General features: G+C 37.6%; 1 protein-coding gene across 3 annotated transcripts in view; it reads left to right on the top strand.

Annotated features, from left to right (window-relative positions):
• The window catches only part of LOC124795369 (kinesin-like protein KIN-5B), a 143,300-nt gene that overhangs the window by 110,336 nt on the left and 15,585 nt on the right, over positions 1–17,379 (top strand). For all 3 annotated transcript variants that reach the window (XM_047259372.1, XM_047259374.1, XM_047259373.1), the window contains exons 11-12: positions 2,949–4,560; positions 10,858–11,085. In XM_047259372.1, the coding sequence (XP_047115328.1) occupies positions 2,949–4,560; positions 10,858–11,085 (1,840 nt within the window). The remainder of the gene's footprint in view (positions 1–2,948; positions 4,561–10,857; positions 11,086–17,379) is intronic.

Here is a 17,379-nt window from a genome sequence, read left to right as displayed (position 1 = left end):
GGAGGAATGTGGGTACGTGGTCCTCACCCTCGATCCAGGATTTGAAGATACCATCAGTGAATCTGAACCAGGTGAGGGGTTTGGGAACCTGGGTGTTTAAGGATGATTCCTCTAGATGGCCTGTGAATAGGTTGACATAAGATTGGGCCATCTGCATCTACATGGATACTCTGCAAATCACATTTAAGTGCCTGGCAGAGGGTTCATCGAATCACCTTCACAATAATTCTCTATTATTCCAATCTTGTACAACGTGCATAAAAAATTAACACCTGTATCTTCCCATGTGATCTCCAATTTCCAATCTTAGTAACTGCCCTTCAACTACTTATACCCTTTCCTGTTCCCACTCTAGCATGACACAGCCTTCATTCTACCAACACATCCACAGTCGTTTTACTTCTCTCCTTTACCATGTGTGCGTGTGTGTCTTTCTTTCCTTCCTTCAAAATAAGGTCTTTTGGCAAAATTTTGCTTGCTTAGGAGTGTTTTTGTTTTGCCTGTCTGATTCAACATATTCACTGTATGGCAAATAGCAGTCTGTCCTTTCCATAACAATGTCTTTAGTCTATCCCCAGCTTTCCATTGTTCGATTTTGTCTCTACTGTAGTTCTTCAGGTTAGCCTGTACATGCAAAAAGAAACAAGCAGGGCAGTTTAGTGTATATATGTGCAGAGAGAGAAACTTTAATAAAAATTCTTTTTTATTTATTAACTAAAATTTAACTACAACTTAAGTTTTATATGTGTGCTTAGTAGTGTTAGTGTATTATGCTTTCTACGTATAGTGAATGTAGTGGTTTCAATAAATGAGTTTGCAAGTATCAAAATATGGCATAAATGTCCATATCCTTAAGTGACTTTGAAGCTTAAAATTTTTACACCTTCAAGGGACCATGGGCCTTAATATGTGACATAAATTTGAATTAGATATGCCTACTGTTCTTGAGAAAAAGGGCTAGACAGACAGGCAGACAACAAAGCAATCCTCTAAGAGTTCAGATTTTACAGATTGAGGCATGGAACCCTAATGATAAAATAAGTAAGCAAAAACAATTTCTTGCAAAATAAACATAAATAAGCACAGACAAGCATAGTTCAAATTGCTTATATAGGCGTCTCTTAGGAAATATAAACTTTCTGCTTATCCCTAAATGTGTGAAAGAAATTACGCATTTTGCTTCAAAATCATATTAAATGCAGTGTGAACTCTTACACTTTTGAAAACACATGCTCAATAACATTGGGCATGGTATTGTCATGCTCATGGCTTAACATAACCATTAAAATTGAACTGTCATCCGTTGAATAAAAACATTACTTGCAGTATGTTAAATCATATTACCGTGTGTGTGTGTGTGTGTGTGTGTGTGTGTGTGTGTGTGTGTTTTTTGTCAAAGTGACAAATGTTGTTGGTTCAACATCAGATTATTTTTATTTGTACGTGTCAGGCATGTTACTCTTTTTTACTGCTTGAGGTCTGGTGTTCCTGTTCCATACTGCTGCAGCATATTTAAGATATCAAATACGACAGCTGTAATGTCTTGGCAGTCATTATGTGTTTTTCTCTTTTTTAAAAAGGAGAAAATACCCTTAGAGTACAAAAAGAAAGTTGCTCCTACTACAGATGTAAAATCCATATCATAAACTGAATTGGAGAAATATGTCACACTCTTAATTTTGGAGTTCTGCATTTTGGTTTCTGGAGGCAGATAAAAGTGGAAACATTTTAAAATTCAATCAAGGAAGGAAAGAAAAAGGCAGTAGACTTTAGAGACATTAAGTAAAAACGGAGTCAGTATATAAAATAGAGCTGGCATAAAAGAAAATATATTATTTGCATTTTCTGTTGATCATGTTTGTGATGCAGGTTTATTTCCTCACTAAGCTTATGAGTGTATATTGACCACTTAGAACAGATCCGAGCTCCAATACTGCACATTTGTTGACTTAGTCTGGGGGTCTTTTGATTATTTATTCGCTTTGACTCTTTACTTCATTTTCCTTGTTTTAAATTTTTGTGTCTACAAAAAGCAAAGACTGAAATTTAAAATTTACAGTACAAGACTGAAGAGTGCCTATTTAAGTGTTACAAAGGCAAAATTCAGTATGTGGTAGACTCAGAAAGGGGAAAGATGGGCACCCTTAAATTATCAGAATTTTCATGCAGTTTATTTTCTGATAGAACAGCCCAAAATGTTTTGGAAGCTTTTTTCTCAGTCTGTGTTTTAACTTCATTTCATCTGTTTACAGAATTGTCCAAATACTCTTTCTCCCATTTAATTTTTTTTCTAGAAAAGAATGACGCATTGCATCTAAAAAAAACCTTTACTGTGGTAAAATTACAAGAAACACAAAAAATAAAATAAGTGTAGTCAGTTCTGTGTACTAAAAGTATTTAATTTGGAAAATGAAATAATAGTTAATAATGGTTTGATTTAAATTTACTTTTAACTAAGCATTACAGTATCTAACTTAGTATTATGGGTTTTAATTTGAAGCTAGCATATTTGACTAGTTGGTGAGAATTTCATTTGCATGTGCCCACACTACTTCTTTAATGCCATCAATTACAGTATACTTTAAATTCCAATGTAATACAGGCATCCTGTTTTCCTCTACTAAGTTAAGTTTAGCTGCGGTGTATAAAAAAAAGATTGCTACCCTCCATGTAGTGGAAAATTTGAATTGCAGACAGGCACAACTAAAGGACTGTTAAACAAGTAAGGTTTCAGCCTTCTTCTGAATTAGACCACATATACACACATGCATTCACACAAATGGAAATCGCACACAACACACCTGCCAAGGCCAGTGTGTGTGTGTGTGTGTGTTGTATAATTCAGGAGCAGCCAAAACCTTACTTGTTTAGCAGTCCTTTTGTTGTGCCTTTCTGTGACTCAACTTATGTTTTATCTCTGAATTAATAAAATGATTTGTGTGTTGCAGCAAGCTGTCCGCATGATGGTAGGAATTAAGGGTATAACATGGGAAGATTCACAAAATGATCACCTAATGGATTTAAAGGAAATTATGAGGCTTTCTGCAGCTTTACAAGAAGGAATTGCTTGTGTTAACGCACCTGTAGTCAGTGAAAGAAGTTTACTCCGGGATGTGAACAGGAAGGATTCATCTGGTTTAATTTCTGAAGACTCAGAACAACAGTCAGGAAGATTTAATTTGTCATTAAATTGTAATGAAGTAAGTTCAGAAAGGCCAGTGGAAGAAGGCTGTACCACAACTTCTCCTTTTAATGACGAAATTTTTTCACTTAAAAATGGCTCACCAGAATGCTCTCTATACTACACAGATGAGATGGGAATTACAGTAAGAACAAAATTTTCCAAAGACACAAGGAGAATTCTATGTTCTGATGACACAGAGGAAACTGGAACACATTCTTACGAAGCAGAAGAGGTAGTTTTGAAATATGAAGCGGAAAAGATATGCTCTGCATTACTAGAAACTGAATCAGAGTGCCATAGTTCCAAGGTTCTCTCAGAAAAAGATCTTAATAATACATTCTCATGCAAGACGACGACTACTAACGTAACTAATTCAGCACTCTGTAAAACTCAGGATGAGGAGCATCAGACACAAGAAAGGGAGAAGAATTTGTTGACACCAGTTTTTAAATATGATCCTGAGGAAATGCATGCCAAGAGCCACATCTTACAGGTTGCCTCAGAGCCAGATCTTAATGCGACATTTTCACGCAAAACAGAAACTAGGATTGACTGTGCTGATTCAGTAACTGGTGACGCTGTGTTTGCTTCACCACATGACTCCGAAGGACAACAACCTGATAGCCGCATATTGCAATGTCTCTCTGAATCAGATCTTAACAATACATTCTCATATGAGATGAGAACTACTAAAATAACTAATTCAGCGCTCTGTAAAACTCGGGATGAAGCACATCAGGCACAAGAAAGTAAGATGAATTTGTTGACACCTGTTTTGAAATGTGATTCTGAGGAAGCACATGCCGAGAGCCACATCTTACAGGTTGCCTCAGAGCCAGATCTTAATGCAACATTTTCACACAAAATAGAAACTAAGATTGACTGTGGTGATTCAGTAACTGGTGATGCTGCATTCACTTCACCACATGACTCTGAAGGACAACAACCTGAGGGCCACATATTGCAACGTGTCCCTGAATCGGATCTTAATAATACATTCTCATGTGAGACACAAAGTCAGGTTGCATCTAGTAATCCAGCCACCTGTGCTGGTCCTTTGTCGTCTAAGAAAGAAGAAAAAGAATTTTGTTTCTTGAGACCAGTTGGTGTTAAATGTGTTAGGAAAGTGCAACCTACAAGTCATATTTCAACTTTAGACTCTACCTTCCGCCTGCTGAGGGATGTTGACGCTTCGAGAAAACCATCTGTACAGAAATTATCTCCGGATTCATCTTTTGTAATAAAAAGAACTACAGGAAAGTGTAAAGATGTTATTAACAAAACTTTCTTACAACACAAGAAGGTTCTGTCACCTGCAACTCCAGGGAAAAGGAATATTCTCTCTAATCGAAACACCACAGATACATTACAAAAAGGTAGGTTATTTTCTGTTACATAATATAAGGTTAGTAACTGAAGTATCTCTATCTAATAGAAATGGGGAGGGGGATTGCCATAACTCAGTGGGTAGTTTTGGTATTGCAGCATTCCCATTTAAGTATGTTGGTGTTTAGATTCAGATTTGATGTTTTCGTGAACTTTTTGATAGCTACCAGTGTAATTTAAGCTTTCTTCTCAAACTGTGCCAGAGCAGCTTTGCTGGGCATTGGTACTGCTGCAGTTGTGCCTATGCTGGAATGTGGTGAACTTCACCATTTTTTAAATTTTTTTAAGATGTACAACGTTGTTCTTTTAATAAATGCTTGTATTGCAGCTTATTGCACAATCACTTATTGTATTAAAACATTGCTCATACTTACAGTTTGAGATAGTTCTTCAAGTTCATGACATTTTGACATTTCTCTCTACCTCTTCTGTCCTGCCATGTTATCACTCAGTACTGTCGCAGTGCATGCATTTTCTCCATGTTGCACTGCAGTACTCCAAACAAGGATGCCAACTCACAAAGGTTACACAAACCCCATGCATGTACTGAAACTTCTGGTAATTCTGCAGTTGCTGTCCTAACTTGAAGACGCGGCGTCCATCTGTTCGAGTTTTCTATACAACACAGATAACAAGAATTCACAGCTAGCTTTCCATTCTTAACTACTAAACCATTACATGGCTTTGGTGACCTCGAGCATCATTTGTTGGCTAGGTAGGAGTAGGGTTACAGATCATTGTGTCAGTGTGGTTTGTTACACCATAGTATTAATGTTTGTTATTGTTACTGTCATGGTCAATATTATTGAGACCTAAAAGCTTAGATGGTTGTGAGGAAGGGAGGACAGGTTGCAGATCCATATATCTGTGCTGATTCAAACAGAAAGTAGGACAAGCAAGTGAGTAATTTGAGATGATTGAATGTGAGAATTTACTTATTGCAGACAGTTTGTGTCATTAGGTATTACAAAAGATTAATTAAGCTGTTGTGAAACTGACAGATACAAACATGCTTGTTGATGGCAACAGTCAGCAATAGTGTATCATTTTTGTTTTTGGCAAGGAAATGTCAAAATAGTAACGAGATTGGCGATTATTGTAGTAATAACAGTGACAGTGATGGTGGCTGATATGTATCCCTGCATGTTCCCAAAAACCCATATAATCATTTTTCTTTGCTTTTTATTGGAGATTGTAAGTTTTCTACTAGTTTGCAAATGACCTAGTTCAAGTTCAGTTTTGCACTAAATTGCCCCCAATGAACCATGGGCCTTGTTGAGTTGGGAGGCCTGCACGCCTCAGCGATATGGATAGTGCAACCACAATGGAGCGGTATCTGTGGAGAGACCTACATATTGTGCCTGAAGAGGGGCAGCAGCCTTTCTGTCAGTTGCTGGGTCAGTAGTTTGGATGATTGACTGCTCTGGCCTTGTAGCATAACCTTATGGTGCTAGTATTGTGAATGGCTGAAAACTACTGCCATTATTTTTCATGAGGAAATTCAGCTCCTTCTGTATGTTTAATATTAAGTTATGATTGCATCCTCTTGGGGTAAAATGTTCCAAAGAAAAGAGTTCCTTATATGGATCACAAAGTGGGAACCACTAAGTGGGATGTGGTCATAAGTAAAAAACAAAATTGGCATTATTTGGGTTGGGTTTGAAATGTCAGATCCTTCAATTTGGGAGGTAGGTTAGAGAATTTAAAAAGAGAAATGGGCGGGTTGAATTAGATGTAGTGGGAATTAGTGTAGTGAAGTGTAGCAACAGGAAGAAAAATAAATCTGGTCAGGACAGTACATGGTTATTAACACACAGTCAAATAGATGTGATGCAGCACTAGTTTGATAATGCATAAGAAGGTAAGAATGTGGGTAAGCTACTATGAATACCACAGCAAATGCGTTACTGTAGCCAAGTTACTGACAAAACCAACACCCACAGTCGCCACCTAGCTCTGCGTGTGAAGAGACTGAAAGACTGAATGATGAGATGAAAGAAATTAGATAGATAAAGCAGAAGAAAATTTAATTGTGATTGGGGACTGTAACTTGATAGCAGAAAAAAGAAGAGGAGGAAAAGCAGTCAGAGAACATGGACTGAGTGAGAGAAAGGAACAAAAGAGGAAGCCAGCTGGTAGAATTCTGCACAGAGCGCAAGTTAATTATTGCTAACACTTGGTTTAAGGATTGTGCAAGATGGTTGTATACATGCAGGAGACAGGGAGGTTTCATGTTGTCGTTGTTGTCGGCATCATCTTCAGTCCAAAGACTGGTTTGATGCACCTCTCGATGCTACTCTATCCTGTGCAAGCCTCTTCCTCTCCAAATAACTACTGCAGCTTACGTCCTTATGAATCTGCTTAGTGATTCATCTCTTGGTCTCCCTCTGCGATTTTTACCCTCCATGCTGCCCTCCAATACTAAAGTGGTGCTCCCTTGATGTCTCAGAATGTGTCCTACCAACCGATCCCTTCTACTAGACAAGTTGTGCGACAAATTCCTCTTCTCCCCAATTCTATTCAGTGCCTTCTCATTAGTTACGTGATCTACCCATCTAATCTTCAGCATTCTTCTGTAGCACCACATTTTGAAAGCTTCTATTCTCTTCTTGTCTAAACTTTTTCTCATCCATGTTTCACTTCCATTCATCGCTACAATCCATACAAATACTTTGAGAAAAGGCTTCCTGGCACTTAAATCTATACTTGACGTTAACAAATTTCTCTTTTTAGAAATGCTTTCCTAAACATTTCCAGTCCACATTTTATATCCTCTCCACTTCGACTATCATCAGTTATTTTGCTCCCCAAATAGCAAAACTCATCTGCTACTTTAATTGTCTCATTTCCAAATGTAATTCCCTCCGCATCACCATATTTAATTCGACTACATTCCATTATCCTAGTTTTGCTTTTGTTGATGTTCATCTTATATTCTGCTCTTCCAGGTCCTTTGCTGTCTCTGACAGAGTTGCAATGTCATCGCCAAACCTCAAAGTTTTTATTTCTTCTCCAAATTTTTCTTCAGTTTCCTTCACTGCTTGCTCAGTATACAGATTGAATAACGTTGGGGATAGGCTGCCTCACTCCTTTCTCAACCACTGCTTCCCTTTCATGCCCCTCAACTGTTAAAACTGCCATCTGGTTTCTGTACAAATTGTAAAAAGTGTTTCATTCCCTGTATTTTATCCATACCTCCTTCAGAATTTGAAAGATTATTCCAGTCAACATTGTCAGAAGCTTCCTCTAAGTCTACAAATCCTAGAAACACAGGTTTGCATTTCTTTAACCAGTCTTCTAAGGTAAGTCATGGGGTCAGTATTGCTTCGCGTCTTACAACATGTCTATGGAATCCAAACTGATCTTCCCTGAGGTCGGCTTCTACCAGTTTTCACATTCGTCTGTAAAGAATTCGTGTTAGTATTTTGCAACTGTGACTTTCTAAACTGGTAGTTCAGTAATTTTCACATCTGTTAACACCTGCTTTGTTTGGGATTGGAATTATTATAGTCAGAGGGTATTTCGTCTGTCTCATACATCTTGCTAATCAGATGTAAGAGTTTTGTGACGGCTGGCTCTCCCAAGGTTATCAGTAGTTCTAATGGAATGTTGTCTACTCCCAGGGCCTTGTTTCAACGTAGATCTTTCAGTGCTCTATCAAATTCTTCAAGCAGTATCATATTTTCCATTTCATCTTCATCTATGCCCTCTTCTACTTCCATAATATTGCCCTCAAGTATATTATGCTTGTGTAGACCCTCTATATACTCCTTCCAGCTTTCTGCTTTCCGTGCTTTGTTTAGGACTGGTTTTCCATCTGAGCTCTTGATATTCATACATGTGGTTCTCTTTTCCCCAAAGATCTCTTTAATTTTCCTGTAGGCAGTATCTATCTTGTTTCCTAGTGATACGTGCATCTACATCCTTACGTTTGTCCTCGAGCCGCCCATTCTTAGCAATTTTGTACTTCCTGTTGACCCATGTTTGAGACGTTTGTATTCCTTTTCGCCTGCTGTGTTTACTGCATTTTTATATTTTCTCCTTTCATCAGTTAAGTTCAATATATCTTCTGTTACTGATGGATTTCTACTAGCCCTCGTCTTTTCACCTACTTGATCCTCTGCTGCCTTCCCTATTTCATCTCTAAGCTACCCATTCTTCTTCTACTGTATCTTTCTACTATCTTTTACTGTATCTTCCTCTGTCTCTTTCCCTTGTTTTTGTGTATCGTTCCCTAATGCTCTATCTGAAACTCTCAACAGCCTCTGGTTCTTTCAGTTTATCCAGGTCCCATCTCCTTAAATTCTTACCTTTTTGCAGTTTCTTCAGTTTTAGTCCACAGTTCATAACCAATAGATTGTGGTCAGAGACCACATCTGCCCCTGGAAATGTTTTACAATAGAATACAAATGGTAGCTTTGAGAGATGAAGTAGGGGAGACAGAAGAGAATCACTTAGGTAAACATACAATTCATAGAAGAAATCCATACATACCAAAGGTGATATTGAATTTGATGACAGGAGAAAATATAAAAATGAAGCAAATGAAAGGAATACAGATCTCTAAAAAGTGAAATTGGCAGAAAGTAGAAAATGATAGCTAGGAAAGGCTATAGTACAAATACACAGGATTAGATACTTGGATAACTAGGGAAAGAAAATTATAGATGTTTGGAGAGAGGAAAAAAATTGTATGAATGTTTAGAGCTCAGATGGAAAGCTGTTACTAAACAAAGAAGGAAAAGGTTGAAGGAACATGTAGAGTGTCTATATTAGGGAAACAAAGTTGAAGGTAATGTTATAGAAAGAGGGATGAAGTACGTAACGAGAAGAGGGAGATAAGGTATCGCAAGAAGAATTCGGCAGAGCACTGGGGGACGTAAGTGTAAACTAGGCTCCCATAGTATAGACATCAGTCCCTCTGAATTATGGAGACCCTTGGGAGAGCCAGCCATTACAAAATTATTCCACATGGTGTGCAAGTTATATCAAGTAGGTGAAACACTCTTGGACTTAAAGAAGAATGTAATAATTCCTCTTCCAAAGAAGGCAGTTAATGATGGGTGTGAATAATACTGAACCATAGTTTAAGAAGATGGGGTTGTAAAATGTTGACATGAATTATTTACAGGAGAATGGAAAACCTGGCAGGTACTGATCTCGGGGAAGATTGGTCTAGGCTTTGGAGAAATGCAAGAACACGGGTCAATACTGACCTATGACTTATCCCAGAAGATATGTTGAAGGAAGGCAAATGTAAACTCATAGTATTTGTAGATTCAGAGTAAGCTGCTAATAACGTAGAGTGGGCTATGCCAGACTGCACTTAAGAACTGAAAGCAAAAATTGAGACTGTTGTGAGGCAGTGTTGTAGCCTGTACTCGATCTGTACATTGAGGAAACTATAAAGGAAATCAAGGGTAAATTTGGAAACAGAATTAAAATTTGTTGGAGAGGTAATAGAAATACAGATTTGCCAATAACGTAATTCTGTAAAGAGACAGCAAAGGATTAACAGTTGAGTAGAATGGATGGTGTCTTGAAAAGAGATAAGGTGAACACCATCAAAAGTAAAAAATGGTTATGAAGTGTAATTGAATTCAGTCTGATGATACCCATAGAATTAGATTAGAAAATGACACTGTACCACTTCCACCATTGCCCTTAGTTTCTCAGAGGCACTGCTATTCATTTTGCGAACTTTGTTGACTTAGTCTGAGGGTTTATTTTGATTATTTATTCACTTTGACTCTTCACTGCTTTTCCCTTTCATCAGTTCTGTCATCTTTCAGTTAGTATATTATTTCCAGTTTCTGCTGTATCACCAGCACAACACATTTTCGCTTTACAGACATTGTACAGTAACAGAAACCAAATGAATGCAGTATCCACTGTTACAATACAGTCTAGCACTTGAGGTGTTTGAGCAGCACATCGTTTACCACAATCGTGTTGTAACCTTAAATTACGTTCACTGCTGACCACTCCCACATAAAGGAACAATTTTAGCAGCAAAAACAATAATAAATAATAATAAAATCGAGAGTTTACTGTAATATCGTTGTCATCATAACCATAACATACAGCTGTGTCCTGTTTACTGTGTAGCTCTGACACGTTAGATATTTATTTGTGGAAATAGTTATTTTTATTTTATTTATATACATTTAAAACTGTTAAGACATGAATTTGTTGTAGTAATAATCTGAAATAAAACACTTAGAAAATACTAACAGATAGTTTGAAATTTCTGAAAAATACTTACACTACATTTTCTTTGTTTACAGACATTGTTGGTCACTCTGATGTCAAGCATTTGAACAATACGGGGAAAATGAAAAATTCACTTAAAGCACCATCAGTGCAAAACAGCACTTTAAATAAGGAAAACATTTATACACCCAATATCACAAAAAGGAAAATAAAAAGAAATGACAGTATGAAATTACCTATGAAAAAGAATCAAGAAAGTATGTTTCCCTCCAGAAGAGTCTCACCACCTGTTACGTTTAGTGGTAAGTATACAAATAGTGTAATATTTTTATTGAAATCTTCTGCATAAAGATCATAAGCATTTTCAGGGTGAAGCAAAATTCACACTTGTATGCCACAGTGCAATTCCTTGTGTGCTAACAGTAAAAAAAGTCTAACAAAATTTCGTCCTGTACATATTTTTGATAGAAACTGTATGTCTAAGGAAGACAATATGGCAACAAAGTAATCACATGTATGACATGTCCACATTCAATACAGTTCAACTATGGTGCCCAAATTAGTGCAATGGATAGAATTTTGCATAACAATAATTGAGTTTGAGGGTTTGATTTGGGTCTAAATGCGTTTTCTTAATTTAGAACTACCCAGTAGTGCTGTAGATATACTTTCTTTAACAATTTACATCGTATAACTATAGTTTTCTTAAAGTTGAACTTAACAGTTGTTGGTCAGATATGTCAAAAATATTCATGATGACTAATAATTGCCTGCCATAGACAGAAATAACTACTAAAATTACCAATGTGGAGATTCAGCACACTGTGACTGGACACCTTTCACAAAACATACATAGCCTTAGAGCAGATGCTCAAAGTGATATCAGTTGTTGCTCAATACTTCTAAGAGACTGAGGGAATGTAGTCATTATAATGTGAAGATAATAAAAATAGTAACAGCATTTAATAACCTGTGAAACCATTTGCTACTTCTACTGGTGAAGTGATGAACATGCAGGTGGTTAGCATTTACAGCACTAACTTATATAACGAGTGGTAGGAGGATATATTGAAAACTGGTGACAATGTAGCTGATATAGTGTAAAGTAATATAATTGGTTGCAGAACTATGTTGGATAAAAGGAGTAGGCTAGACCAAGAAAGGAAGGAGGGAGGGGAGGGGGGGAGAGAGAGAGAGAGAGTGAGTGAGTGAGTGAGTTTATTTTATGACCAGGAGACACTGTGTCAAAATACTGTTGCAGTAATTTATTGGTATCTAGCATTTCACATGAAATTTCATGAACCAATCTGTGTGTCAGGAAAATTATTTTCCTGCATCCATTTTGTCAGAATCTGGCTTGATTCCTGGTTTGTGATTATGTATCCTAAAAACTTGATCTGATTATTTATTCTTCACAGATTACTTCTTCTCCAAATCGACAGTTACTCCCGTTTCTGGAAGCTTTCAGGACTTTATTAATTATATCAGAGTCTGTCTATGACTCAGAACTGATTAATAAATCATCCATGTAGGTGATGATTTTCTTTAATAATTTGTCCCCTAAATGTGTTCAATCCATATGACATTAGTTTAAACTGATAAATATTCAATTATACAAAAGGGTGTTTATTTCCTTCTTTCGTCCTCTAGCTCCGCTTGCCAAAAACTGCTCATGACATCGAAGCTGGTACAGTTTTTGGCCCCTTTAAAACATAACAATTCCTTTAAACTTTCTTTTTCCCCCTTTGTGGTAGAATAATTTTCTTGACTGTACTTGCATCTGATACCAATCTGATAGATCTGTCGTGTTTATTAACCACTTGTGCTGTTTTGACATTTCAGTAATATTCTATCATTGCACCACAGTAATATTCTATCATTGCACTCATTTAGTTTCAAAATCTACAGCAACATGCATTGCATATGACGCAGGATAACTTTTAGTGTGGAACACGTCATTTTCTTTTACTTTCAGACCTGATTTTTTTCTGAAGAAAGGAAAATGTTTCTTCGTGTGGTAATGCTCTTAGATGATTTTTTAATGATTTGATGCAAGATTTATACAAAAATATATACCCATTTTCAAAACATACTTTGTACAATTGGATTCATTTTATGGACTAATTACAAAATAATATTTATTGCAATGAACACTAAAATGAAGTACAACAATTAACAAGCACCATAACAATATTCAGTTATACAATTGAATATAGTGAACCAACCACATCTGTTTATTCTGGTGGCCACAAGCTACTGCACATTGCTCTGTTGACCTGCTGATATATTAATAATGGTGACCAGCAGTTGGCCGGCTGGGGTGGCCGAGCGGTTCTAGGCGCTACAGTCTGGAACTGCGTGACCGCTACGGTCGCAGGTTCGAATCCTGCCTCGGGCACGGATATGTGTGATGTCCTTAGGTTAGTTAGGTTTAAGTATTTCTAAGTTCTAGGGGACTGATGACCTTAGAAGTTAAGTCCCATAGTGCTCAGAGCTATTTGAACCATTTTGAACCAGCAGTTGACATCACTTGCACATGATGGAAAAGTTGAACATTCGCAAATGTGTACCTCAGGTTTCCATATAGAAAAAATACTTCTGTATTCTGCTTAGATACAATAAAAGTTAATATACACAATTGTACCCAAAGGCTGTACCATAGGGTAACCTCCATTTAATTCTTCTGTCTGATATTCAGATAGATCAAATGCCTTTTGAATGTTCTTAAGAATTCAACAAAGTTTCTACATTTTCTTCATTGTGGGTGCATTCTTTCTCCCAAATATAATAAGTAACAATTATCTAAGCTGCAGCTCCCTCCTTATCCACATTGATAAATCATAAGTCATGCACACAATGCACATATCTCCCATATTGGCACATCTGTAAATGCAACTTCTCTTCCTCATTACTTTTATGAATATATAACATTTCCACAGCAAAATGCACTTCACATTTATCCACTATTATTCAGTATGTTCCTAAAATACACACAACAGAAAATGACTTAACTGCCAGGAAGCTTTGGTCATAATTTTTACCGTCAATGTAAAACTTCAGTAATATCTGGTTTTTAATCGGCTTGTTTGTATTTACCGCAGCACTGATAACATGTACACTGCTCACAGAAGAAAATGGTATCGATGCAGTCGCACTTAACTGTAGATGAATTTTATTCAATAATGCACAAACCTGCTGTCCAGAAGCCCATCAGTACCAATAACACAATAAGAAGTCATTAACTGGTTCAGCACATCTTCAGTAATTACTTCCCACACTTGCACCAAGTCACATCACATCATAATATGTATCACATTGAATATTATTAATGACAAATGCTGAATCATTAAGTGCAGTTTTGGTTTTGGACAGAGTCCCATCCAAAACATCATTTAGTTTAACTGTGAAGATCAGGCTGGCATGTGTTAATCTTTCTTTCTTGATCCAGGATCTGTAATCCACTTCACACCAATTACAATCATCCCTGGGCTGTCTGTAATCTGTGTTTCTGTGGGGATCATCTTCTCTTCTATCAGAACAATTTGTGGTCCATAATTTCTCTGAAATTTATCTTCATGTGATGAAAAATGTGCCTTGCAATTTTTCCTGCCAAAATTCCCTCAATCATGTTGGTTCCTTTCTTGATAAATATTCTCCATGTGATCCAATATGACACACACTCCAGAATGAAATTTTCACTCTTCAGTCAAGGTGTGCCGATATGAAACTTCCTGGCAGATTAAAACTGTACCCTGTACCGAGACTCTAACTCTGAGGACAGATTGAATCATGCTTGGGTACCTTATTCGGTAGAGCGCTTGCCAGTGAAAGACAGAGGTCCTGAGTCTCAGTCCAAAACATAGTTTTAATCTCCCAGGATGTTTCATAACAGGTACTCCCTGAATTTTGTCTTGCTGTAGAATCTGTGGGAATGCTTTAGTGGAGGGTGGTGGAGAGTCAGGAACCGCCATAAGGCTGTATAATCTTCTGTTATAGATAGTAGCTCATAGTACATTTCGGGGCCACATCAGGCAGTGCTGGAAGTTAGTCCTCAACCCGGGCACCAGCAGCTTAGTGTGGCCAGGCTTGGTGTGACATTGTATAGTCAGTCCTGTGGCATATCAATGTCACGTCTTGTGTGGCAGGTTGCACTACCTGCTGAGTGTGGGATGCTGAGCCCACAAGGACATCAAAAGTGAAATGTGCTGACATCCAGGGAGTGAATGCGACACCGGCACCTGGCTAGCAGTAATTGCCATTGACAAGACCCAGTAGCTCAATGGGTAGAAGGATTTCAGTGAGACCCTCTGCCCATCAGGCAGTGATTGGATCCCCCTTCCAGGGAGCTGATCCTATCAGAGAAGGCAGAGTGCCTGTGGTTGTATGGCAGAGGCCAACACTGTAACGATTGACTTCTTGAAACTTGTTGCTTCAACTGGTGCCCACACGGCCAGTATTTATTTGCTCTAAAATGAGTCTTGTGGTGTAGCGGCTACAGAAGTTATAAGTACCACATGTCGTCTCCCTGGTTATGGTAAGGTGGAGGGTGACGCATGGTGCACTCCATGGGTCATTGCTGAGTCATTGTATTGCAGCATATGGCCTATATGACATCAAGCTTGTGTCATTACAGTGCAAAAAACAATGATGCTTTCATAGTCAGCAGTATTAGTTCCCTAAAGCTGTTTGAAATTCATTAAAAGTTTTACATTTTTCCAATGCTTTATTGCCCCACACATGAGCTCCATCTTTTAAATGTTTTTCTGTTTTCCGATTTTCTGAACATTTTTCAGGGAAAGTCTTTCAAAACATTTTGATGTATATCATTGGGTATATCCCATGAACTGGCTTAATTCCTGAAGTCCTGTTTTAAACTGTGACACATGACGAATCCAGCTGTGATAACAAGTTCACTCTTTCATTCATTGAATACTGTATTAATCTCATTTTCCAAATATTGCAATTAAATTTTGCCATATTGTCAACACTACTGTGTGCCACTTTGCTGGTGTTAGTAAATTGTGGTGTACAAACTCATTGCACAGTGTCCAAAATACAAAGCATTTACATTCTCAGTGCCTATTGCTTATACAGGGTGTTACAAAAAGGTACGGGCAAACTTTCAGGAAACATTCCTCACACACACAAATAAAGAAAAGATTATGTGGACATGTGTCCGAAAATGCTTAATTTCCATGTTAGAGCTCATTTTAGTTTGTTCTTCCACCTACGCTCAATGGAGCACGTTATCGTGATTTCATACGGGATACTCTACCTGTGCTGCTAGAACATGTGCCTTTACAAGTACGACACAACATGTGGTTCATGCACGATGGATCTCCTGCACATTTCAGTCGAAGTGTTCGTACGCTTCTCAACAACAGATTCGGTGACCGATGGATTGGTAGAGGCGGACCAATTCCATGGCCTCCACGCTCTCCTGACCTCAACCCTCTTGACTTTCATTTATGGGGGCATTTGAAAGCTCTTGTCTGCGCAACCCCAGTACCAAATGTAGAGACTCTTCGTGCTCGTATTGTGGATGGCTGTGATACAATACGCCATTCTCCAGGGCTGCATCAGGGATTCCATGCGATGGAGGGTGGATGCATGCATCCTCGCTAACGGAGGACATTTTGAACATTTCCTGTAACAAAGTGTTTGAAGTCACGCTGGTACGTTCTGTTGCCGTGTGTTTCCATCTCATGATTAATGTGATTTGAAGAGAAGTAATAAAATGAGCTCTAACATGGAAAGTAAGCGTTTCCGGACACATGTCCACATAACATATTTTCTTTCTTTGTGTGTGAGGAATGTTTCCTGAAAGTTTGGCTGTACCTTTTTGTAACACCCTGTATAGTAGCAAGTCCTTATTTCTACTTCCTGATCGCACCAGACACTTCAGCTGCATTTTTTTTTTTTTTTTTTTTTTTTTTTTTTTTTTTTTTTTTTTTTTTTTTTTTTTTTTTTTTTTTTTTCACACTCAACCTTTTGTTCTTTGAACTGTGTTTTAACACTGATGATTTAACCCCGAAATTATAGCATTTACCATGAAATTCTGCCTTGAGCACTTCACACTATTGCAAAATTAAGTAAAGAGTTCATTTTTTGTATGTTTTAATTCATCCCATACTTCATGTAGGAGGTTATACCCAGATGAGTGAAAAATCTCACCTGATAGCTCGCATGTAGTTGGCTATACTGCGATTGCGGGGTTGCAATAGTTGCCACCGCATACGCCCACAACTCCGAAGAACGTTTTGTAAATGTAAGCTACAATCAACATTTATACGTGAGTGCAACAAATTACATTTTTCTAACAGTGGAGAGAATGACAACATATACTAAGCGTTTGATAGTGTATGAAACTGGGAAATAAAAACACCCAAAGTTAACGACAATATGTATGAAAACTCGTTCCAAATGGTTACTGTAATAGCTGCATGTAAAAGTCGTATAATAATGTAAACCTAAGCATACCGAGTAATATGCTACCCGCACTCGTAGAAAGAAATAAAGCAAAACAGGCATAGCCTACTCGATCGCAGGGAGAAATAATGAATTCTGTATTCATTTACACTCGCCAATTTGCGATG

This window comes from Schistocerca piceifrons, chromosome 4 (assembly GCF_021461385.2).
Source record: "Schistocerca piceifrons isolate TAMUIC-IGC-003096 chromosome 4, iqSchPice1.1, whole genome shotgun sequence".
Lineage (NCBI taxonomy): Eukaryota > Metazoa > Arthropoda > Insecta > Orthoptera > Acrididae > Schistocerca > Schistocerca piceifrons.
The sequence above is the reverse complement of the archived record's forward strand: the minus strand, read 5'-3'. Positions and strand labels throughout refer to the sequence as shown.